Genomic DNA, 25,380 nt, shown 5'->3' with positions numbered 1-25,380 from the left:
GCCAATCACAGGACAGATTGAGCAGTTTATTGTGGGGATAACATATAAACCAGTGAAAATAAAATAAATGCAGAGATGAAAACAGCGGCTAGGGAGGGCCTTGCTCAAAGGAGCTTACAATCTAGTGATGTCTAACGCACATTATTCCTCACTATGACTTGTTAGCTGCTCCTAGCGCTGGGCAGTACGTCTATATTACACAGTTTTATATCCACTGTCTGCAAATTGTGGCTGCGATATCCCTCCCTGATCATCCTGGACCTAGCTATACCCAATTACATCTCTTCCCCACCAGTGATGTTATGGGTTCCTCTCTTACTGTATTGTGAGAGGGTCATCTCCCCTCTGTTATAGCGATAGGAGAACTCTGGGAGGAAATAGAGAAAGTATAGAGAAGAAAAACAATGGCAACTGTACCCAATATGAACTAAAAGTCCTATACCAAGCATAGTATAATACATTTATTTATTAACGCACACAAAATGGAAAAAGTGTTACAGCCCCTTTAACTAAGCCACCAAAGTTGCTACAACAGTGAAAAATATACTAAACCAGAAGTTCGTAACCTTTTATTTCTTTATTTTTATCTGGTAACCAGATGTCAAACTACTTTATACACATTTCAGTTGTCAATTAATTACATGTGTTGTTATAATTGCCGAGTACAGACAATATAATGAACTGTTATAATATGTATTATTTTGCAAGACACGTGTTTGCAAAGAGATTAACAAGAATGTGCCCTGAATGGCCGAGGACCTGTGGTTTTGGGTTCTGATTCATAGGTTATGGGCCTTGGGACTGGACTGCTTAGGTCTAGTAAAACGGGGCTAATGATTGGTCAATAGAATCCAGTTCACGATACAGCTACTTCCTGTGTAGGATGAAGCAGGAAGTCCGAAGGCGCCATGCTGGGGAAGGGCAAAGAGGGGACGACTTCCTGGCTGCTGGTTAGAGCTGCAGACAGATATTTCTGGGGTTTGCATCCCCTGTAAATGCAGCTCTAGGTGATCACGTCCAGCGTGGTTCACATGTTGGGGTTGGTGGACTCTCAGACGTAGATCCTGGATCGTACTCATCGGTTAACGAGCTACGACCTTCACGTAGACGCCGTCTTTGGGCCTCAGTGTGTTCAAGGTGGTGATCTGGAGCGGAATCTGTAGGGGAGAGCAGAGGGGTAAATAATCTGCCCCCAGGTACAGCAGCTAATTAGGGGGTTTAACAGTCTGCAAATCTCGCGAAAGAGAACTTCTCAAACTGAACTATAAAGCTGGAAAAAGGGGAAACGTTAAATCTGAAAAGTTGTGATCAAGCCGCTCACAGTTTGTGTAATACCTGTGTACGGTCACCAGGTGTCACTGTTTCCTGTAATGTATCTATATATCTATCTATCATATATTATACACACACCAGGTTATAGAGAGAATAATATGAGGGGTCACCTGTGTTTGGGAACACGTCTCAAAACGAAATTTCTGCAGGACTCGGAACAAGGTGATTTTGGCTTCCAAGATGGCGAGTCTCATCCCAATACAGCTGCGGGGTCCTGCCCCAAACGGGAGGTATAAGAACGGGTGACGCTTCTGCTTCTCTTCAGCGGTGAACCTGCAGAAAAACCCCCAAATAAACGGGACTTTAACCCTATATCGTATTTCTTCCCTTTGCATTTGTCTGAGGGTTACATATATAAATGTATTGTTGTTATTGGACTTGTGATACTCCTCTCTCAATGCAATGGTTTGTGGGTGTGGCCTAATGGAGGCTTGGCATGTTAGCAATGAATGAAGGCCGCCAGTGGGGGCGTGGCCTGGTAACAATAGATGTCATTGGGGGTGTGGCCTGGTAGCAATGGATGAGCGACATTAATTGGGGTTTCAGTGATGCCCGTTTTATCTGCTAATTTCTCCTCCCCAATTCTATGGGGTTCAGCCCAGTTAAGATCAGAAGAGTTTTCCGGCTACAGAAGCTATCATCCAAATATAAATTAAATATAAGACATAATATTAAATTCTGGAGGCCAATTTATAGGCGTTATACAGTAGTTATGACTTATGTAGGGCACTATCTACATGAACCCAGACTGACCGCTCCCATTATACATCGGATAAACCTCTGCACACGTCAGAAACGACTGTAGAATTCTCACATTACATTTTGAAAATATAAAACCTATTTACCGCTAGTGCCGGGAGCACAGATCTGTGCCGTTAATGCACTTTGGGGTAACACAGATTTAAACCACCTCGATCTATCCAAACGTTATAGTCGCAAAAGCAAAAACATTGCGAAATGAAAGACGGCAACGAGAATACGATGGGTACACGCTGCAGACTTACCGTGAGGACCAGAACCTCTCTTCATTGGCTGCAGCGATATACCATGTGACCAGGAATCATTTAAAGGTACAGAACCGCCCCCATAGATCAGACTTCCTGAGTAACGTATAACAGCCTCCAACAGATGAGAAGTGTTGTTGGTTTCTTACCTCTCGGGTCTGAATTTCTCTGGCTCAGGCCAGTACTGGGGGTCGTTCTGTATACACCCAACGGGTATCTCCAGCACCGTACCGGCCGGAATCTTACACCCCATCACTGTGCAACCGTGAACGGCTTCCCGAGCAAATCTAGACAGCGAGAGAGGGCACATATTATACAGACACTGTGCTGTTCTCATATCCAACCAGACTTCACTGTGAACGGTTGAGCTTTCGCCCATTTTCACCCCCTGCAGAAGGTGTTTAGTGACTGCAGTGCATGAGGGAAGATGTTGTTTCATGCAGACTGGAAGCAGTTTCCAGCAATGTCACCGATAACTTTATGGTGGGGGGTGGGTTGTCGGCCACCAAGTGAGGTGTCGAAGTCAGCAAATTGGATAAAGTCATTTCAATTAAAGTCTAGCAAACTTGGTTGTCTTTGTCTGAATAGATGCGTACGGTACGCTACGGCGTACAAGGGCACGCTACGGCGTGAAAGGGCGTGCGCATCCACTACACGTGGCAGCAACAGTAACTGGTCTTTTACCACACATTCGCACAAACACGCATACTTATAAAATAGTACACATTAATGGTAGTTGCAACACATATTCAGTTATGTCGAAATATAGTAGTATTTATATGTTATATCAGAGTTACATGTATATTAGTGAAATACACTGAACAGGTTGAAGGAATCACATCATGAGTGGTATCATAATGAACCTTATTACATATCCTACTGTTTGGTTCACTCTGCGAGGGAATCGCAGAGTGAATACGCAAGTTATGAATGATAGGGAATTATGAACTACTTAAGACTAAGGAATCTTGGCGGGAAGAGCAGAGCATACCCCCTGCAGAGATGACCCCCTCCTTTGGATTCCTTTGTATGAACTAGCCAATAATGACGACCCCTTGGACCTTCCTAAGACCTGGACCAATAGATGCAAGCTATTCCATCTTCATTGTATTACTGTATTTGATTGTGTATATAAGCAGCAGCTTGTGATCCAGAGTGCAGACATCTTGTCCCCAGACTTCAGGATTGAATGACTGCACACTGGATCCAGAGCGCCTGCGATAAGTAACGGCTGTATTTACTATTACTTCGCTTGAGCATATTATTCTACTTATTTGCGAATAAATCTTTGTGCTTTGGAAACACAAATCGAGGTTCGACAATCGTTATTGGTTAGCGACGATACGCACATAACAGAGGTTAAAAACCAGACAATGGACCACAGAAAAATAATAAATAAATGAATAAAAAAAAAAAAAAAAAAAAAAAATCACAGAAATACTTTGGGTCCCGTTAATAAAATGATAAGAAAACAAGTGTGAATTTGGTCTTCACACTTATTGATTGAACATAGATTTCTCTGGTGTTGGGTTAATGTCGAACACACATTTTTTTCAAATATTAAAGATAAAACAAACCATGAATAGTACAGAAACTTGAGACAGACCACGGAGCTGCTACATACCGGAACGCGGGGGGATACATGCGGAGAGACTCCGAGATCACCATGTCCAAATATGGTAGATGGTGCACCGTGTTGTAGTCTGCGGTGTCCTACGGGGACAAGAACCAGCATCTCATTATTTTGGATTATACGAAGTCCTATCAGACAGCTGGACGTCTTCTCCTGGACTGAGAACTGGAGACAGCAGAGGACAGGTGGAATGTGTGGCCAGAAAAATATATCTTTGTGTATCGGTGCGGAGAGACAGATCGGATAGTCCGATATGACTTCTTCTGTCTAACAATCGTCTGGTGATGTGATGAGAAAGGTCTCCAATGGAGATGAGGGGTGTTATTCAGACACAGACCAAAAAGAGTCATTAAAACTAATTTATTTCTACTAATCCTAATTATTCCATCTAAATTAAATCACAAGACACTGACGTTTCTAAAGTTAGAAGAAAACGGCACAGCTATCGCCAACCGGATCGTACAATGGGCCAAAGCATAACACAGTTGGCCAACAATTGCTTTGGAGAATGGAGTCCTGCGCTCAACCACAACTGTAACCAAAGTCAAAATCTTTGATATATATGTATAAGGGGCAACTAAGTCTCCACCAACTGAGAATCTCCCAACCAAAGCCACCAAACAGTTCTCGTGAGTCACCAAGTCAACAAAGAGCTCTAGAGTCCAGTCTCAAATACCAGTCAACCCGGTCTCACTTACGTGTTTCTCAGCAAACTCATCCACTTCTTTCAGAAGAGTCTCCAGGCACTCGGGGTGGGTGGCCAGGAGGTAGGTGGCAAAAGAGAGGAGGCTGCAGGTGGTCTCGTAGCCAGCGATCAGGAAGATGAAGGCCTGGCCTAAGATCTCGTCCTCGTTGAGCGTCTTGGCTTTCTTGCCGGGCTCCTGGTCTTTCCTCTTCTTCGGAGCCGCCAGGTCGGCCTGGTTCACGATGTCGAAGTGGTCCACGGAGACGTGGGCCGTGGAGTCGCGGGCGTCCAGCATGAGCTGCAGAAAATCACAGCGTCTCTGGGGGCCACAGAGCAAAAGAAACCAGTGAATATGTAAACCGAGGATCCAGTTGCTCAGGCAGATCTCCATCTCCAGCACCGAACGGATAAACTAAGATCTATGCATTGGATATTTTTGTATTTAAAACTGCAGATCTGTTGTATATAAAGGTGACCATACACGTTCTAATGCAAAAACACCCCATAAAACGTGACAATGGACAAGTCGATCAGGAGCAATGAAAATTAGAGGTTAGGAAGCATTCACTGGGACCAGATAAATTATATTGAAAAAAAAACAAAAAAAAACACAAAATCCAAATGTCTTATGTGTCACTAGGAACCAATGACCTCCCCGGGATGTTAGAGAGAACTGAGATTTTCATGAAAGTAGCCCAGAAAGTTGCTGTCGTCATAGTCCATTTTGGCAGAGCGGCGCGGCACGTTGGCGAGCAGAACGCGGCGCGGTGAGAGAGCGCTGTACCTCGTTAGCCGGCTGCTGGTCCCGCTGATCGATCATTTCCTTAATGAACTTGCGGAAGAAGCGGTTAATCCGGTCACGGTTGTTATTGGGGAGACGGCGGGCGATGGGGATCATGATGGACGGAAATGCCACTTGGGGTAGAAGAAAAGAAGATTTGAATTAGAGAGATATAAGAATTATTATATAGTTACATATATAATGTATTATATAATGTACAGCGAGACTGTCCAACCATCAATATTTTGCATTTTGTAAAGTAAAACTGGAATGGTTGCTACATAAGTGACTATTTTATACGATAAAGGAGAAACGACGGTCAGTTTTGTGAATGGACCATAATACTGTAGATTTCTGAGGTAAAAATTCCCCCAAAATTAAATTTTTTAAAATTTCTCCAAAATGTAAGCGTACGGCAGGGGAACGACAGAACTGTGACCGGAATTATTCATGAAAACAACTTATTAAATAAGTTAAAACGTTTCTGGTAAAAAAAAAAAAATTACCTCAGAAACACATTGCGGGATCAGAAAATACAAAAATCCACTAATTGATTTAGTACAACAAATATATTTTAAAGATCATTTTCTTCAGTTATTTAATCCCCCCCCAAATAGTCATATGGGTTTGGAAAATGGTTCCAAATTAGGGTTATGGTCAACGGTTTTAATAATTGCACTTCTTGCGCGGTCCGTGTGTAATACGAGGGGGGGGGGGGGGGGTGTAAGGTCTTATCTAGGGAGGTAACATGGACATAAATCTTGCACCCCTTCTCTTTGTGTGATGTCCTAGTCCCCCCTTCCCCCAAAACACTCACATGTCAGCAGGATCAGAGGCTTGAAGGGGGTAAACAAGTCTAGAAACTTCTTGCTGTTCTGCACCAGAGGGTGGTCCGGATTTTTCTGAGAATCCACGCTCGTGCCAAACGCTACACTGGCCACTATGTCCATAGTGTAACAGGCGTAACATCTGAGGGGAAATCAAAATCCCCCCCCAAAAAAAAAACAAAGATTAAAGTAATGATTAGCTGCTATAGACGACGGCTGAAACACATTTTAAAAAATAAACAGCGTTTGTCCCACACCCGCCTAAAACTTTTGCACAGTACCGTACATTCAGAAACGTATACAGGAAACGTTTCCACACATTGACGGAATCTGAAACGCTTCTAAATAACAAATTTAAATATAATAAATCCGAGTGCAAGCTACTGTTTGCTGTTATCAAGGGCAGGAAACCACCCAACTCCCTGCGGCGTCTTCCAAAGGTATTAACGACAGCAAACAAATATTCCTTTATTAGGGGTTTGTTACTCCAAAACACGGACTGAGATTGGGGCCCCGTCAGACATTGGTTAGGTCAGCAGAGCGGTTACCTTTGGACGTTACAGGATTCCCCCGAGTCTGCGAATCGCTGCAAACTACTGACCAGCACGTCGCAGCCGTGGTTGATCAAGGGGCACATCTACGAGAGAAGACGGGGTTCACTAATTACAGCAAGAGAAAGACTTGGGGGGGGGGGGGGGGGGCAGGATGACCGAGGAGGAAACACTTTATGAGCGGAGAGGTATATTATATATGAAGAAAAAGAGCGTCAGGAAGTTGAAAATAATTTACACACATTTAATTCTTCCTACGAAGTGGAGGTTTTATAAATGTTACTTTTCAGGGGGTAACTTGCTTATTGGGGGTATCAGAGAGCATTTCATGAAAGCAGCGGACTGGAATTCCAGACACTTGAGAGGAATCCACAGATAAGATTCAGGTTCATCTAACGTGGTCCTACGGGACCCCCATTTATACGGATGTACAGCGGGATCTGCTCACAGCCCGCGGTACAGAGAGCCGGGAGATGAAGATTAATTCACCTAATAATTGTATTTGTTCATGAAACTGAGGAACGTCCATTAAAAATAACAATAAATGATAAGAACACACTAGAGGTTAATTCCTGCTGCTAAATGCAGTTAATTTATGGTCAGAACAACCTACGGTCTCAACCCCATCAGGTCCTGATTTTCTGTCAGCCGCACATTATCACTACCCCGTAATAAGGGGAAGGGGGGGGGGGGATAGCTATAAACAGCTGGAGTTTCCTGATCCTGCAGGTCTCCGTCCTCAGAATACGCTACACCCCTTTCGGAGACGGACTTACCTCTTTCATGCGCGCGGCGCTGAAGGACGGTGTCAGGACGCTGCGCACTCGCTTCCATTGCTCATCCCGGAGGAATAGCAGACTGTCGCTCAGCGGTTTGGTCACCAAGTTCAGCTTCTGTGGGGGGAGGGGCAAAGACGGCAGGTGAGGAAGACACATTAGGGGAGGGGGCGACAAGCTACAGAGACTGACAAGAGCGCAAGCATCCGGTTATGGGAATACGCCATATTGTGTGTGTTCAGTGCGTCCCCCAAGTCTTAATACATTAGTTATAAAGTCTATCATTCTAATTAAAAGATCATAAACATGTGAGATTTTCTCCCCCATAAATGAAGCAGATGCTGTACGATCAATATGTTACTTCTATAATCAGCAATAATCCCAATCATACTCATTAACCAGTCTCAGTAGAACTCTATAAACAGGCCACACCCACTCGTGCCACGCCCACATTTTATATGTTCCAATCCCGGCCTGTCTGGTTACTCTGCGCTACGGCGATACATCGCTCGCCGGGTGAATTTACCATCCTGTTGGTGAAGTTGGGAAACTCTTTCTGTAGGACCTGTTTGATGGCCTCGGGATCAGATAACAGAACCATCGGACGACGCCCCACGTAGTACCTGGAGGGACAATAATCAGGGATAATATCTACTTATAACATCTTTATTTTCCGTTGGACGTTCCTCGTTCATTCGCCAGGTAGATCAATCAGCGAATCAGAAACATTTAAGCCGTATAGAAACGTCGCTCTTTTAGTTAATATTTATCAGCCATGAAACCATCACGATTACTAATTTGGATTATTCTAGATTATTTTATAATACTGTATTGTGTTTTCCGTTCAAAAACTATGGACACCCTACACTATATATCAGAGATTAAAACTATATAACGAACCCATGAAATAGGATTATGTGGTTTCAGCATTGAGTACTGATTGCAGGAAGAGGAATATACGGCTCAGTTCTTACCCAGTGATTGGTCCGTACGTTCGCATAATTTCCCTTGCAGGTTCCCAGAATCCCTAGAGAGTTAGAAACGCACAACGTCAGATTTGCAGGACGTCAGTCCCAGGCATCCAGCGTGGCTGTAAACGTCATGTGTATAATATATACATAGTTATCACTCGGAGATTTAGCCTCGAAGAAATTCCGAACACTAAAATATAAAACCGGCAGCTTTTCAGTGGATATAAAACGTGGCCGGTATATTTGGAGGGAGGGAAAGGTTTTGAAGATTATTACGAGCCTTGGATCAGCACCACTTGTATACATTCCTAAAAAATAAATATTTGTGCACATTCTGTAGGAAAAATTGGCAAAACAAACGGTGATATCTGACCTTCTGGAAGAGCAGAATGTTCCCGATGAAAGGTAGAGGTTTGGGATGTCTAATTCCCATTTTCTCCAACTGAGAGAAAGCGGACACTGAGTACCTGCAGAGAGAGAGAGCTCATTAGCCAGTAAATACATTGCTAGTTTAATAGGATAGGGGGGGGGGGGGTGCAGAAAGGAACAGACACCCCCTGTACGCACACCTAGAAATTACAGCTCAACAGAAAAATAAAGATTTACAAACTGATCCACAAGAGTGAAAAAATTAAGAATTGAAAGGACAGTTACAAAAACTTCCATAATTAAAGGTTACTTTGCACAAAAAAATGCTTCATATAGGTTTTCAATATCTCTACTTTGAGCATAAACAAGAGTACTCCCAAAACAGGAGATTGATGATAATTTGTCCACTTGGTGGCGCTGTTGCGTTGCAGCCTCACGTTACCTCCGACATGCAGATCTGCAGAGGAAGGAGGTCTCGCTGAGAGCGCTCCACTTATAGACAGGCGCCCAGTGGGACTCAAGCGGTCACCTTACAGCTATACGAGGATGGGTCAGAGACCGGCGAGGGGCTGAGGCCTTGTAAAATATCACAACCACAACCTCACACTCCCAGCTGACTCCTGGGTAGGAAAGGGAGGGGTGGGGGGGGCTTGTAACTTCGCTTGTGACTTAGACATGGTGGATCTCCTGTTCACGCCTGTCGTCACGTATTACCGTCATCCTGTGGCAATGCCAGCGTGAGCCCGGGCGGTAGCCAGCCTCTGTGTCTTCTGCCCCCTCCGCAAAGAGTAAGGCTTAACCCCCAGTGTGCTAGAACATAACACTGTCCAGTATCTGTCTCATCTGACAACTACAAGGGTTAATGGTTTCCGGAACAGATCTACCTATGGCACGGGCAAAGCAGACATACTGCAGAACGGCCAGGAGAGCCTAAAATAGGTGTATTGCCAGTACAGGCGTTGTCAAAATACAACTTTACATTCACGAGGGTTGTGACCGGGGTCTGCGGACTATTAAAAAAACTTGGGTGTGGGTGACAGACAATCCCATACGATACAATCTCGCTTCTCAAATTGATGACAGATCAGATTGTACAGATGACAATGCTTAAAGGAAGCGATGTAACCGGGGCCCCGAGCCTGAGTGATGGGAAATAAACGGATCACTTAATACGTCGGTCTTCTGTCTGTTCTTACACTGTTTATAAATGAAATCGTTCAGCAATAAAATATTCTGGAAACTGGAAAACAGACGCACAACGTATGAATACAACGTGTGCTACAATGTGAAGTTTGAGTTCTTTCAGCTCATTTTAGGGGTGGGGGGGGATGAAGCACAATTTAAATGTTCAACTAATACAATAATATTGAAGCTCCATGGTCCATGGTACAGGGTTTCCTATTTATAGGTGTAAGCAGGAGAGGGGCCAGTTACACCCCCGACGTTGGTTATAGTGTAGAGAACGCTGATACAGCTTCTCCTGGCAGAAATACTAAATAAACTCTATCTGCCAATGTCTTGTTGTTGGGATCTCCTAATACGGGAGGGTGACCCGTGCACACCCGCATTGTGAGAGCACAAAAACCTGCACCGCGAGAAATCCATTTTGTAACACTCACGAAAGCAATAAACGCTGTAGATATTACACACAACAAGACGTTCCTGTGATGACGCACCTTACGGCACTCGTCCACGGGTAACCTTTCACCTGTAAATCATGTGATCGCACCGTGACGCAGCTGAAGACCCTGCGCAATTTGTGTCAAATGTTCCAACGCCGCACAGAGCAGAGATCGCGCCGGAGCTTCCCGGAAAGTCCCTATCTTCAGAAAATAAGGATAAACAGAGGGGAGCACCGGACACTCACCAGTACAGCAGGAACAAGGATCCGGCAACGAGCGCCAACGTGATCTTAAAGCCATCCAGACCCTCCGTCCAGCCGGCCTCCATCTCTCTTCTGTCCGGTTAGCCCCTGTGATAAAGTGAAGATGTAGTCAGGGACACAGGAAGGGGGGTCTTTCCGCAGCCCCCACAGTGACACCGGATGAAGCAGCATCTCTCAGTAAATATTTATGTGGCCCCGTCAGTGCTGGAGAGCGGGGAACGTGACAAGTAAACATGGTATATAATCAAATGAGGTGGTTGTTATCATTAGGGAGAAGACTTCCCAGCACAGTAACACTTCCTCTCTCCAGCCGATAGATAGGAAACCGTTACAGCTTTCTACACATGATAAACAACCTCAGACTCCTAAACCGTCAATCAAACGGAATAGACATAAAAATAAAAAGTTATTTGGAGAACTATACAGGGTACAATTTATACACCTTGCCCCAGTAAGATATAAAACACGTCAGACATTCTTTCATTTTCCTGATAGTTTGGTCAGTAGGTGGCGCTGTTTCACTGCAGAATCTGGAGGTCATTTGCAAAACAGCCACAAGTCCCCTCGGTTTTGCACCTCACCCCCTCTATGGTTCGCCCTGCGCAGATTAAATAAGTAAAAATATAATATATAATTGCACTACGGTCTCCTAAGTGCGCAGCAGGGGGACAGTGACTACATCCCAGCTGGCTATATATCTGTATATTAACTTTGTGATAAATTATGACCATATTGAGCTATCAGAACTCGTCTCCTCCTCATACTGCGAATCTGTACAGACCCACGCGGATCCAAAGCGACATTATCTGAACCCCAAATGCTTCACTGATTGGTTATTTAAATATGTGGCATTGATAATAGGATTAATGGTCCGATAGGATGTAAGATGTGATTATAGATGTAAGGATGGGTCACATCCAGATCTCACTGTCCCTCCACAATTCTGAGCAATATGTTCTCAATAACGGACTGATCCACCCACTGAACATACACAGAATACTGTTCTATTATGTGTTCACCTGCAATGATTATTATAATTGATACAACACATTGATTAAACAATAAAACTTATCTAGCAAAGTAGGAAATAGTACTGTGCAGTGACCCATACATACAGAATAAGAGAAGTGGTACTGAGCGTCTGTCCGTACATACAGAATAAGAGAAGTGGTACTGTGCGTCTGTCCGTACATACAGAATAAGAGAAGTGGTACTGTGCGTCTGTCCGTACATACAGAATAAGAGAAGTGGTACTGTGCGTCTGTCCGTACATACTGAATAAGAGAAGTGGTACTGTGCGTCTGTCCGTACATACAGAATAAAAGAAGCGGTACTGTGCGTCTGTCGGTACATGCAAAATAAGAAGTAGTACTGTGCGTATGTCCATACATACAGAATAAGAAGTGGTACTGAGCGTCTGTCCATACATATAGAATAAGAGAAGTAGTACTGTGCGTCTGTCCATACATACAGAATAAGAGAAGTAGTACTGTGCGTCTGTCCATACATACAGAATAAGAGAAGCGGTACTGAGCTTCTGTCCATACATACAGAATAAAAGAAGCGGTACTGTGCGTCTGTCCGTACATAAAGAATAAAAGAAGTGGTACTGTGCGTCTGTCCATACATACATAATAAGAGAAGTGATACTGTGCGTCTGCCCATACATACAGAATAAAAGAAGTGGTACTGAGCATCTGTCCATAAATACATAATAAAAGAAGTGGTACTGAGCGTCTGTCCATACATACAGAATAAAAGAAGTGGTACTGAGCGTCTGTCTGTACATAAAGAATAAAAGAAGAGGTACTGTGCGTCTGTCCATACATACAGAATAAAAGAAGAGGTACTGAGCGTCTGTCCGTACATAAAGAATAAAAGAAGAGGTACTGTGCGTCTGTCCATACATACAGAATAAAAGAAGAGGTACTGAGCGTCTGTCCATAAATACAGAATAAAAGAAGTGGTACTGAGTGTTTGTCCATAAATACAGAATAAAAGAAGTGGTACTGTGCGTCTGTCCATAAATACAGAATAAAAGAAGTGGTACTGTGCGTCTGTCCATAAATACAGAATAAAAGAAGTGGTACTGAGCGTCTGTCCATAAATACAGAATAAAAGAAGTGGTACTGAGCATCTGTCCATAAATACAGAATAAAAGAAGTGGTACTGAGCATCTGTCCATAAATACAGAATAAAAGAAGTGGTACTGAGCGTCTGTCCATACAGAATAATCACAGACACTGAGAAGGTGTATTACGGATTTGATAATACTAAATGATGAAAGATAATCTATATTTTACCATGTAGTAGGGTTGATTCTGGTACAAATATATAGGTATAACCCTCCTAATTATCAATGACAAAATATTATTGGAAACATGAGGTTAGGGAGGATTCCTAGGCACAGACTTCCCATCAGTCTTTAAGGCTAAAACTCCAGTATTATATAGAATATCCAATATCTCCCCTTCCGTCAATGTATCAGAGCTCTCAGATTGTAACGATTACAGAGAACTAAAGAAACGCGTCACTCTCTATATAACGGAGACAACAGGGACAATTACCCCGGATGTTACACAAGATATTAGGAGTTACCTAGAGGACAAGGAGTCAGGACGGCTGCATTACGGAATATACAGAAGAATACGTTAAAAAGATTGGATGGAGAAACTGAACTATACAGTATTAATGACACTATTGGGCAATTCACATTAAATAAATACAATCTGCATTTTAACACAACCAGCAAACTTATAACTGAGCGGGCGCTTCTTCCATTTACATCATGCTTCAGTGCGATGTCTTTTTAAGGCTTTATCAGAAGCAGCCATTAACTTTATACATGTCCTAAAGCCAATGATATAAAGCACTTTTCATGATCATTTTCCCACTAGGGGGAGCTCTATCGCTGGTATCTATTGATAGTATCTACAGTTTAACTCTGAAAAGCCAGTAAGTCCTCAGTCCTTCTCGTACATAAGGATATAAAAATAATCATCTATAATTATGGGTTTGTTTTATCTTTCTGTCAATGTTACATTAAAGCGTTTGCATATAAACCAGTTGGGGACTGAGCCATACGAAGATGCACAGGACCCGATTCCCATAATATTGTTTAGAATGTAAGCTCTTGGGGGCAATGTCCTCTCTCTTTTCGTTTTTTTTATTTTATTTTTATTATCGAAAAGGTTTAACCTGAGATGTTACTTTATGGGCAGTGACAGTAACTGAGGGCACGACCACAGATATATGGACGTTGGTGCCATCACTCCGTCTTAGGTTTCAGCAGAAAGCGCTGTTTACATATCGGGAAGACAAACCTACACAATCCTACAGCTGCTGGGTTTGTGTCAAAGCTTTAAAGGCAGTGTAATCATATTTTCTAAAACGTCCCTCTAGTGTAAATATTTAGAGATAAACGTATAATATTTTTCTTATAGGACTTTAACCATTTTCTGGGAACGTGCTGCAAACTCTCAGCCATCTCGTGATCTCCTCCCGTCGTCCTCCTGTCAGTCTCACTCCTGGGTGATTAACCCACCATCAATTCATAATACAATGTCTGGGGGCACCGTCTGAAGGACTAGGGGTTGGCGCGCCGTAAACAAGCGTAGGGTAGAACATCAGGCTAGTTAATCCAGATCAATGTATTAATGACGGAACAGACAAGGAGGTGTCGGATACAACCCTATAATATATATTATATATATATCTACCTGGGGAGTCCAGACAAGTGGAGAAATTACTGGGTTGATAATTTTGATAAAGATCATAGGAAGCGTCCAAAACTGTCCACTCATCTGCACAAAGGAATCTACCATCACATTCCTACACGGTCACACTTACTGCAACACTTCTTAAAAGGGAACAAAACACATTTTTCCCCACTTGGTTTAGAAACTAAAATAAGAAAAAATAAATATAGACAGTGAGATTGCAAAAGAAGGCGCTAAGCTGGATCCATGTAGATTATTTTTTTGCATATAGGATGTTCAACTTTTTGGTTACAAAGATTGGATGGAGAAACTGAACTATACAGTATTAATGACACTATTGGGCAATTCACATTAAACAAATAAAATCTGCATTTTAACACAACCAGCAAACTTATAACTTATAACTGAGCGGGACACAAATTTTTCACTCGATCCTGAAAGAAAATGGCTCAAGATGCAAAAAATGTTGATTTGTACAGTAAGAACCTGTATTTCTGGAGGAAGCAGCGGGTGATATATTATTTTCAGACCAGCATAAAGCGTGCTCAGTTTTCTGTAGGATAACACCAGCATTATACAGAGTTCTTCAGGTAAAACAATACCCACATTCTGCAAAGTACACGGAGACCAGGAGTGGAGACAAAGTACACGGAGCAGGTGATCTAGTCCCTGCTTAATGTGTTATCTCTGAGGATGCAGCCGGCAAGACCTTGTCCTGTCATATTGTGATACAATGTCTCATGAACCCAGGAAGCACAGTGACAAATATATATATATATATATACACACACACACACATATATATACACACATACATATATACACACACTATACACACACACTATACACACATGTATATACATATACACTATATGGACAAAACTATTTGCCCACACCTGTTAATTATGAATTGAGGTGTTTCAATCAGACCCGTTGCCAGAGGTGTATAACATCCAGCACCAGCCGTGCAGTCTCCATTTGCAAACATTTGTGATACAAAATGGGTCGTTCTGAAGAGCTCAGTGACACCAAGCGTGGTACTGTGATAGGATGTGCGGTACTGTGATAGGATGTGTGGTACTGTGATAGGATGTGTGGTACTGTGATAGGATGTGTGGTACTGTGATAGGATGTGTGGTACTGTGATAGGATGTGTGGTACTGTGATAGGATGTGTGGTACTGTGATAGGATGTGTGGTACTGTGATAGGATGTGTGGTACTGTGATAGGATGTGTGGTACTGTGATAGGAGGTGTGGTACTGTGATAGGAGGTGTGGCACTGTGATAGGATGTGCGGTACTGTGATAGGATGTGTGGTACTGTGATAGGATGTGTGGTACTGTGATAGGATGTGTGGTACTGTGATAGGATGTGTGGTACTGTGATAGGATGTGTGGTACTGTGATAGGATGTGCGGTACTGTGATAGGATGTGTGGTACTGTGATAGGATGTGTGATACTGTGATAGGATGTGTGGTACTGTGATAGGATGTGTGGTACTGTGATAGGATGTGCGGTACTGTGATAGGATGTGTGGTACTGTGATAGGATGTGTGGTACTGTGATAGGATGTGTGGTACTGTGATAGGATGTGTGGTACTGTGATAGGATGTGCGGTACTGTGATAGGATGTGTGGTACAGTGATAGGATGTGTGATACTGTGATAGGATGTGTGGTACTGTGATAGGATGTGTGGTACTGTGATAGGATGTGTGGTACTGTGATAGGATGTGTGGTACTGTGATAGGATGTGTGGTACTGTGATAGGATGTGTGGTACTGTGATAGGATGTGTGGTACTGTGATAGGATGTGTGGTACTGTGATAGGATGTGTGGTACTGTGATAGGATGTGTGGTACTGTGATAGGATGTGTGGTACTGTGATAGGAGGTGTGGCACTGTGATAGGATGTGTGGTACTGTGATAGGATGTGTGGTACTGTGATAGGATGTGTGGTACTGTGATAGGATGTGTGGTACTGTGATAGGATGTGCGGTACTGTGATAGGATGTGTGGTACTGTGATAGGATGTGTGATACTGTGATAGGATGTGTGGTACTGTGATAGGATGTGTGGTACTGTGATAGGATGTGTGGTACTGTGATAGATGCCACCTTTGTAATAAGACGATTAGTAAAATATCATCCCTGCTGGATATTCCACGGTCAACTGTAAGTGATATTATTAGAAAGTGGAAGCGTTTAGGAACAACAGCAACTCAGCCACGAAGCAGAAGACCACGTAAAATCACAGAGTGGGGTCAACGACTGCTAAGGTGCATGGTGCGTAAAAGTCGCCAACGCTCTGCTGATTCCATAACTGAAGAGTTCTGAACTTCCACTGACATTAATGTAAGCACAAAAACTGTGCGTGGGAGATTAATGGATGGGTTTCCATGGCCCGAGCAGCTGCATGCAGCCTCACATCACCAAGACCAATGCCAAGCGTCGGATGGAGTGGTGTAAAGTACACTGACACTGGACTGTGGAGCAGTGGAAACGTAATCTGTGGAGTGATGTAATGGTGGATGCCGGGAAAGTGTTACCCGCCTGACTGCATTATGCCAACTTTGAAGTTTGGTGGAGGTGGGATAATGGTATGGGGCTGTTTTTCAGGGTTTGGGCTAGGCCCCTTATCTCCAGTGAAGGGCAATCTTAATGCCATGCTTCCAACTTTGTGGTAACAGTTTGGGGAAGGCCCTTTTCTATTCCAACATGACTGTGCTCCAGTGCAAGATATAGTTGGATGAGTTCGGTGTGGAAGAACTTGTCTGGCCCTCACAGAGCTCTGACCTCAACCCCATCGATCAACTCTGGGATGAACTGGAACGGAGATTGTGAGCCAGGTCTTCTCCAACATCAGTGTCTGACCTCATAAATGTTCTACAGAATGAATGGGAACAAATTCCCACAGAAACACTCCAACATCTTGTGGAAAGTCTTCCAAGAGGAGTGGAAGCTGTTATCACTGCAAAAGGGGGACCAACTCCATATTACAGTATATGTATCTGAATACAATGTTATTACAGTCCCTGCTGGTGTAATGGTCAAACGTCTGAATAGTTTCGTCCATACAGTGATATATATATATATATATATACACACACACACACAAACACATTTGCTACACATCCTAGTGCAAGCTACGTTCTCTATGGGTTGTATAAGTGCCAGGATATAGTTAGTGAAAGACAAGAAATTTCTATGCATGAAATAAAATTCTTCCCCCCTTATCACATATATGTCAGATATCTGCAGTTCCGCACAGCTTTCTGAGAGGTCTCTTACACACAACAAATTGCACTCTTAGTGGTTCTTTAAAGTGTTTCTAAATATAAAGTAAAATAGTATTTTGGTTTTAGTAAAGGCTTAAACTATACAGTCTTATAATATACACCTGACATACATGTACGTATTGCGGACTATGTGGGGATTAAACAAAAGTGCAGGAAACAAGATGGAGGTAAACGACGTGTACAACGCTGGTATATAAACGCTATATTCTATGTAAGAGAATAGATCACTTTTTGGCTATAAGTTATATCGGTGCCGTTTTTATGGAATACACTGATAATTTACCTCCACTTTATAACCCCAAATTTGACACCATATTCTGCAAAGTCTGTATTTTATGTTGTAAAAACATCTTCTGTTTTGTCGTTTAGTAACTTATTAAAGTATATTTCTGTTATGTAGTCGTTCTACGGAGAGATTCAGTGAGGGAATAAAATACGTAACAAAACAAGTTCGTAACAAGCGTTTTATAAAAGTGACATTTTCTGGTGTCGTCTCTACCACAAGGGCGGCAGAATCAGCAGAAAACAAAGATATATCTTATAAGAGTAAAGAGGACGCAGAGGGACATAAAAGTGTCAATGCACAAATAAAGTTCCTCCTCTTTTATAGAATACCCCCAAAGAAAGTTAAAATGTAAATTTTCAGAGCAATAAAATAACCTCAGACGTCATCAAATTCACAATTCATTAACGTTTGAACCTACCGGTATGTGTAGATTGCAATCTCTTTGGAGCACCCGAAATTCTGTATACTGAAAAACCTCAGCCAGGGAGGAATGCTGGTATCCGTGTCAATACACGTATGTTACTGCGGTGTCAGAAATCCTGTCCAAACCTGCAGCACGTGGATCACAGACAGACACAATGGAACCAAAAAGAGAATTTGGAAGAAGAAAAAAATCAAAAACAACTACAACATTGTGAAGATTTCCCAACTTCCTCAAAGCCGGCACGTAAACCGCTCCGTCCAATCAGATAACATTCAACGTTAGAAGCTCAGAAATGTAAAGAGCGCTACAGTTACATCTCAGACAATACATCTGGATTTTTCCAGTGTTTGAGTGGATGCGTAGAACAGACACCTGTTATTTGCAGTTCCCTGGTAATAATACCCAGCACTGTGTTGATAACGCCCATTGCCCTGGCAGGGTTGGAGGTAGGATCAGTTTCATCTGGCTCCAAAGTGTTTTATAAACAGCAGAAAGCATCAATTATCAGAAATATTTTTATGTTTATCGCTCGTTGTCTCCGATATAAAAACACATCAAACATTCATCTAACAACGCAGATATCCAACATTCTCCTCTTTAACACCGTCGATGCCGGTGAGGCTTTCAAAGGAAGGAGATTAGATAAAGGTTGGATCTGGTTACAGCCGGACCAGATGGTGTCTGATGGCCGCTGACGTCATCGTGTTCCTATGGAAAGTTATCTTGACATCAGCCCAACAGGCAAAGGGACATAAATATACTCCGACAACAGTTTAAAGAGCTTCACGCACTTTGCTATCTGCCCCTCTGTGGACCGCTTGGGGTAGAAATGACCTTTTAGATTGTAAGCTCTGGTGGTCAGGAGCCTCTTCAATATTTTGTGTCGGTTGTAGTAGGTAATCTCATGTATACTCTTAGATCAGTGTTGGGCAACCTGCTACACTTCAAGGGCTGCATGAATGGCCCTCTAACTTCCAAAGGGCCACACGTTACCCTTAACCTCAGTAATAACTCCAAAAAATACATTAAATAAAATAAAGAGACACAAGGTGCCACTTGGACACACCCACTCATCCAAAATATCTTCATGTGCCCTTTAGAACCACATTAACCCCAAAACATCTCTCGATCTCCCCACTAGGGCACAGGTGAAGGACAGAAGAGTCATAAAGCATGAAGGATCCGGGGGCCACAGGAGAAGGCTCAGGGGCCACATACATCCTATGAGTCACTTATTTACCCTCGCTGTGTTAGACTCACAATATATGTTGTCGTACTTACTTTTTGGACCCTACAACTCAATAGTGATCAGCTATTTAAGTACTATTCATGGGGGGCAGAGGCAGGCTGGGGGGCATCTGCATTTTAGGCTCCGAGAGGCTCCATGTAGTGTATTCTCTGCACAATGACAGCCTAGAAATCTCAAATTATTGTATTTTTATACTGGCCTTGATTTGAGGAATATAACTAAACACTGCTTTGCAGAAGGAGACTGTGCAGAGGGGGGGGGGGGGGGGTGTTACCTTGAAGAGAGGTCATACATCCAAAGGTGTGGGTGGGTTTTGTAGGGTGTGAATTAGGGAGACACGGCGAGACTTGCACCCTCCCACAGACATCTGTGTTCCCAGACTGTAGTCTTTATAAAGAATGTGCCCTTCACTCTTTCACAGCTCAGCCATACGCACGTCATGTATTGTACCATGAAAATACCAGATTTATTACAAATACAAACAAGGGGAAAGAAAACAAAGCCACTGACAATTAGATTGTAATCGCCTCTGGTGCTGGATAAAGTTCTTTGAATGTACAATAGACTGACGCATAAAGTATACGCAACGCAGTAATTTATCAGGAGCAAAGTCTATGACCAAAGGGCAGTGATTTCTCATATACAGCTCAGACACCATTAGTCATTAAAGAAAGTAAGGCAACAAATTGAGTATGTTTTCTCCTGGATAAACCCATGTTACAATGCAAGGGGTGCAAATTAGGTTATTATTTTGCACATAAGATAAATACTGGCTGCTTTGTCAGGTAGCACAGAAATACTGATAGCTTTATATTTACACTGAAATTTTAAAGCTGATCTAGGACATGTCCTACCCCAACTATAGATCTGTCCCCACATATTACATTTACCTCCCCCTCCAATGCAACATGGTTTTGCCAAGGTGCAAAGTTACTCATTTTTTTTTGCTTTACTTTTCTTACTGACTCAGCACTCAGTCTGTAAAGCTCCTAAACATTGTGCAGAATGACAGCAACCAATCTGCCCGTTCACCCCCTATTAACCCATTCACAACACTCATTACCCCCAGCAACCCATCCATCCACCCCGTCAGCACCCATTGGCCACCCAATAACCCATTCACCCCCCATAATCCATTAACACAGTCACTCATCCCAACAGCACCAATTCACAAAGGAGCGGCACCAAACTACCCATCCAACGGGCCAGCACCCATTCAACACCCCCCCCCCCCCCAGTCCATTGTCAAATTCACCCACCACAGTCACCATTAAGTCATTAACCACCGTCCCAGCACCCATGCAGCCCCCCAGCATCCATGAAGCCCCCCCAGCACCCATGCTGCCCCCCCCCAAGCAACCATGCAGCCCCCCAGCATACATGCAGCCCCCCAGCACCCATGCACAGTGACACACGCATCAGCTGCCAGGTGAATGCTGTACAAAGTCACATTTAATGAATGTATAATTTCCTTTATCCCAAACAACAATCGCGATCCCCACGGTGCAGCTGAGGCTTCCACCCTGCTGAGTGCATACAACCAACACACAGAAGAGCCCCAGCTCTGGGTCCCCGGGGCCCCCTCCCTGCACCCACTTACCTGTCACACCGTCTGGCTGCAAGTTGTCAGAGATTGTACGGAGATGTCATTGCGCGGCTTCACCAGGGAGGGGAGCCCGAGTGCCGCGCGCGGTGGCCGCTGGGATATGTAGTTTTATGTGTATACACCTGAGCCGGATGCCGGGGACGGGAGACTACAACTCCCAGGCACCCACAAAAAGCGCCCAGAGAGGCATGCTGGGAGTTGTGGTTCATAGAGCAGGAATGTCAGGCTGAGCTGTGTGGGGACTGGGGACACCTAAATATAAACCCTGTTATAGGACATATAGTGACCTGGCTGTCAGTTACTGTGTAATACAGGCTGGTTCTTCCCAGCTCAATGTATAGAGGGGTAATAACTGCTATATTCATATAATAAGTGCTATTTTATTTTAAGTAGGGGCTAGAAATGGAAATTAAAACATATTAGTCCAGGTTCTATGTGTGGAGAAGATGGATATGAGGACTATTAGTAGTTTATATACATGTTCTCATATATAATACATGGTACAGTGGTCAGGAGCGCTATGGTCGTGGGCTCCATCCTAGGGCGCTATCATCATCATCATCATTTATTTATATAGCACCAACATATTTGTTTGTATTCCCCCCCCCCATGTTAATGGGGTTTTCCTCCCACATCCCGAATACATAGTGGTAGGAAGTGGGGTGTATGCGATGGTCACTTACATTATCTAATATATAAATGCTTAGTGGCGTCTGTCTGTGTGTGTGTGGGAAAAAAAACACCAAGTTGCAGCGCCACCTGCTGGGCGGAGTTATACACTGACCTACTAAATTCTTAGTGTGTGTGGGGAAAAAAATTCAAAAAGGGCTGAAATTTGGTAGGGCTCAAACTCATTTTCGTGAGGTAATTTTACCTCATGAACACACATGTGTAGAGGCGTGCATTAGTGTGTGTGTGTGTGTGTGTGTGTAAAAAACTATTTTCTCAGAAAGGGCTCATCCAATTGACCTGAAATTTGGTATACCGACATTATTTGACAAAAAAATTAGAATAGTCAAGTCAGTTAACTTCCATCATCCCCCCTTCCCCCCGTGGGAGGGGTAGTAAAGGCTAAATTTATGAGTTGAGGGGTCAAACTCATTTTCGTGAGGTAATTTTACCTCATGAACACACATTAAAAAGGCCGCTTGCGTCGGGAAGTAACACTCTTCCCCTGAGGAGGCCTGGGCTAGGCCCAAATGCATGACAAGAACCATTTTAAGACCTTAACTAGCTTGATTTGACTAGAATGCATGAGTATCATGCACGGATTAACTTGTGTATATATATATATATATATATATATACACTTCCACTGAGTCAGTCACAATGAGTCATCCTTGGGGCGGGCACTTGAGGGTAAGCGAGTAGGAGAGACAAGGATGCCGACAGGCGCAGGCGTGACAGCCCCCTCCCCCCTTCACCCTCAGTAGCGCTCGTTCACCCTCAGTAGCGCTCGTTCACGCCTCCGTTCCGCTATACAGTTGAGATTTTAATGAAAACAAAAACGAGTGACAGATTGCTGTGACCCTTTTAAAAAGCCAAGTGGATCTTAATATTAAACAACTTAGGAACATAAACATTGGTCAGGTGAAGGAAGTCGGGTTTTAAATTAAGGAGGGATTGTTTTTACCTACTTACTACACGTTAGTCTGGTGTGGAAGACAAGGGGGCGCTACGACCGTATAAGTCGAGCGCGACCTGAACCCTTAATCAGGTCCTGATGTTAGAATGTGTGAATGTATGTGGTAGGGAACATAGATTGTAAGCTCCTCTGGGGCAGGGAATGAAACATGCTCGATGCGCATATTTGTGTCGCAGCAGAGTCCATGACGATTGTTGTTGTTTTTTTTTACCTCTATCTTAGTGCAGGGTCTATGGGCAGAAGTGGAGAGACGTTCCCCCCATGTATAATGATTCCGTGTGCTGGGGTCTGCAGGTGAGAACATTACAGTGTTACTGAGCACAGACTAAGTGCCTGTAGTTATTCTCATGCTGCAACTGGTCACTGTGGATAAATACACCCTAAATATATCACTATGTGTTTTTAATTTGATAAATTTGCTCCTAAAACAGATCAACCTAGAAGACAAAATAATTTTCAGGAAACCCTCCCTTTGCTGAAAGTTTACTCTCGTGCATATATCTATCTATCTATCTATCTATCTATCTATCTATCTATCTATCTATCTATCTATCTATCTATCTCATATCTATCTATCTATCTATCTATCTATCTCATATCTATCTATCTATCTATCTATCTCATATCTATCTATCTATCTATCTATCTATCTATCTATCTATCTATCTATCTATCTCATCTATCTATTTATCTCATATCTATCTATCTATCTATCTATCTATCTATCTATCTATCTCATATCTATCTATCTCATATCTATCTATTTATCTCATATCTATCTATCTATCTATCTATCTATCTATCTATCTATCTATCTCATATCTATCTATCTCATATCTATCTATCTCATATCTATCTATCTCATATCTATCTATCTATTTATCTCATATCTATCTATCTATCTATCTATCTATCTATCTATCTATCTATCTATCTATCTATCTATCTCATATCTATCTATCTCATATCTATCTCATATCTATCTTCTATCTATCTATCTATCTATCTATCTATCTATCTATCTATCTATCTATCTAATATCTATCTATCTATCTATCTATCTATCTATCTATCTATCTCATATCTATCTATCTATCTATCTCATATCTATCTATCTATCTATCTATCTATCTCATATCTATCTATCTATCTATCTATCTATCTATCTATCTATCTATCTATCTATCTCATATCTATCTATCTATCTATCTATCTATCTATCTCATATCTATCTATCTATCTATCTATCTATCTATCTATCTCTCTCTCTCTCTATATATATATATATATATATATATTTATATTTATATCCTTACCATGAACAATGTCACTCAGCAGAACATGAAGGTAAATTAAAATTCTTCATTCAACGCTTTGACAGCAAAATCGCTGTCATTTTTAAGCTGTGATTTATGGAAGGAACTGTTTCTGTTTTTTTACCACTAGAGGGCGCACATCATTCAATTATTATTATTATTATTATTATTATTATTATTATTATTATCATCTTTTATTCATAAGCCGCCACAAAGCTTCTGCATAGCCGTACACAGGGGGTTGGAACATACAACAATATTATTAGATTACATTAGTACATACAGAACAATGGGTGCAGATAAACAGAATAATAAATTCACAGATGTAATTATCTGAACAAATCGCATGGAATAAAGAACCAATTCAGCGTAAGACAAAACAGGGACAAAGATGAGGACGGAGAGTGGGCAGACAGGAGACACAGGGAACATACGTGAGACATAGAAACATAGATTTTGACGGCAGATAAGAACCGCTTGGCCCATCTAGTCTGCCCATAATTTAACCTATGGTAACCTCAAACCCTGTTTGATCCCTTATTATTTGGAAGAATATCCTTATGTCTATCCCAAGCATGTTTAAATTGCTCTACTGTATTATCCTCTACCACCTCTGATGGGAGTCTATTCTACTTATCCACTACCCTTTCTGTGATGTAGTTTATCCTCACATTTCCTCTGAACCTACTTCCCCCCCCAGTGTCAGTACATGTCCTTGTGTCCTAATACTTCTCTTCCCCCCAGTGTCAGTACATGTCCTCGTGTTCTAATACTTCTCTTCCCCCCCAGTGTCAGTACATGTCCTCGTGTTCTAATACTTCTCTTCCCCCCAGTGTCAGTGCATGTCCTCGTGTTCTAATACTTCTCTTCCCCCCAGTGTCAGTGCATGTCCTCGTGTTCTAATACTTCTCTCCCCCCCCCAGTGTCAGTGCATGTCCTCGTGTTCTAATACTTCTCTTCCCCCCCAGTGTCAGTACATGTCCTCGTGTTCTAATACTTCTCTTCCCCCCCAGTGTCAGTGCAT

The 25,380-nt window shown here is 42.6% G+C and overlaps 1 protein-coding gene across 3 annotated transcripts; it reads right to left on the bottom strand.

The window, feature by feature from the left end:
• Positions 1-556: 556 nt before the first annotated feature.
• Positions 557-23,271, bottom strand: TBXAS1 (thromboxane A synthase 1). 3 transcript variants are annotated; one of them, XM_075210654.1, is made up of 16 exons: positions 21,390-21,479; positions 18,535-18,665; positions 18,114-18,235; positions 10,797-10,901; positions 8,934-9,027; positions 8,564-8,616; positions 8,116-8,212; positions 7,590-7,706; positions 6,811-6,899; positions 6,253-6,404; positions 5,439-5,569; positions 4,668-4,973; positions 3,961-4,049; positions 2,486-2,623; positions 1,443-1,605; positions 557-1,157 (listed from the first exon to the last, which is right to left on the bottom strand). In XM_075210654.1, the coding sequence occupies exons 4-16, from the start codon at positions 10,877-10,879 to the stop codon at positions 1,083-1,085; spliced, it is 1,587 nt and encodes a 528-aa protein (XP_075066755.1). In that variant the 5' UTR covers positions 10,880-10,901; positions 18,114-18,235; positions 18,535-18,665; positions 21,390-21,479; the 3' UTR covers positions 557-1,082. The 3 variants fall into 3 exon arrangements, with proteins under 3 accessions (XP_075066755.1, XP_075066754.1, XP_075066753.1); XM_075210653.1 differs by lacking the exons at positions 18,114-18,235; positions 21,390-21,479 and adding an exon at positions 23,252-23,271; XM_075210652.1 differs by lacking the exon at positions 18,114-18,235.
• Positions 23,272-25,380: the final 2,109 nt, after the last annotated feature.

Source organism: Mixophyes fleayi, chromosome 4, assembly GCF_038048845.1.
Source record: "Mixophyes fleayi isolate aMixFle1 chromosome 4, aMixFle1.hap1, whole genome shotgun sequence".
NCBI classification, from domain to species: domain Eukaryota; kingdom Metazoa; phylum Chordata; class Amphibia; order Anura; family Limnodynastidae; genus Mixophyes; species Mixophyes fleayi.
Note: the sequence above shows the minus strand (reverse complement) of the source record. Positions and strands in the feature narration are given on the sequence as shown.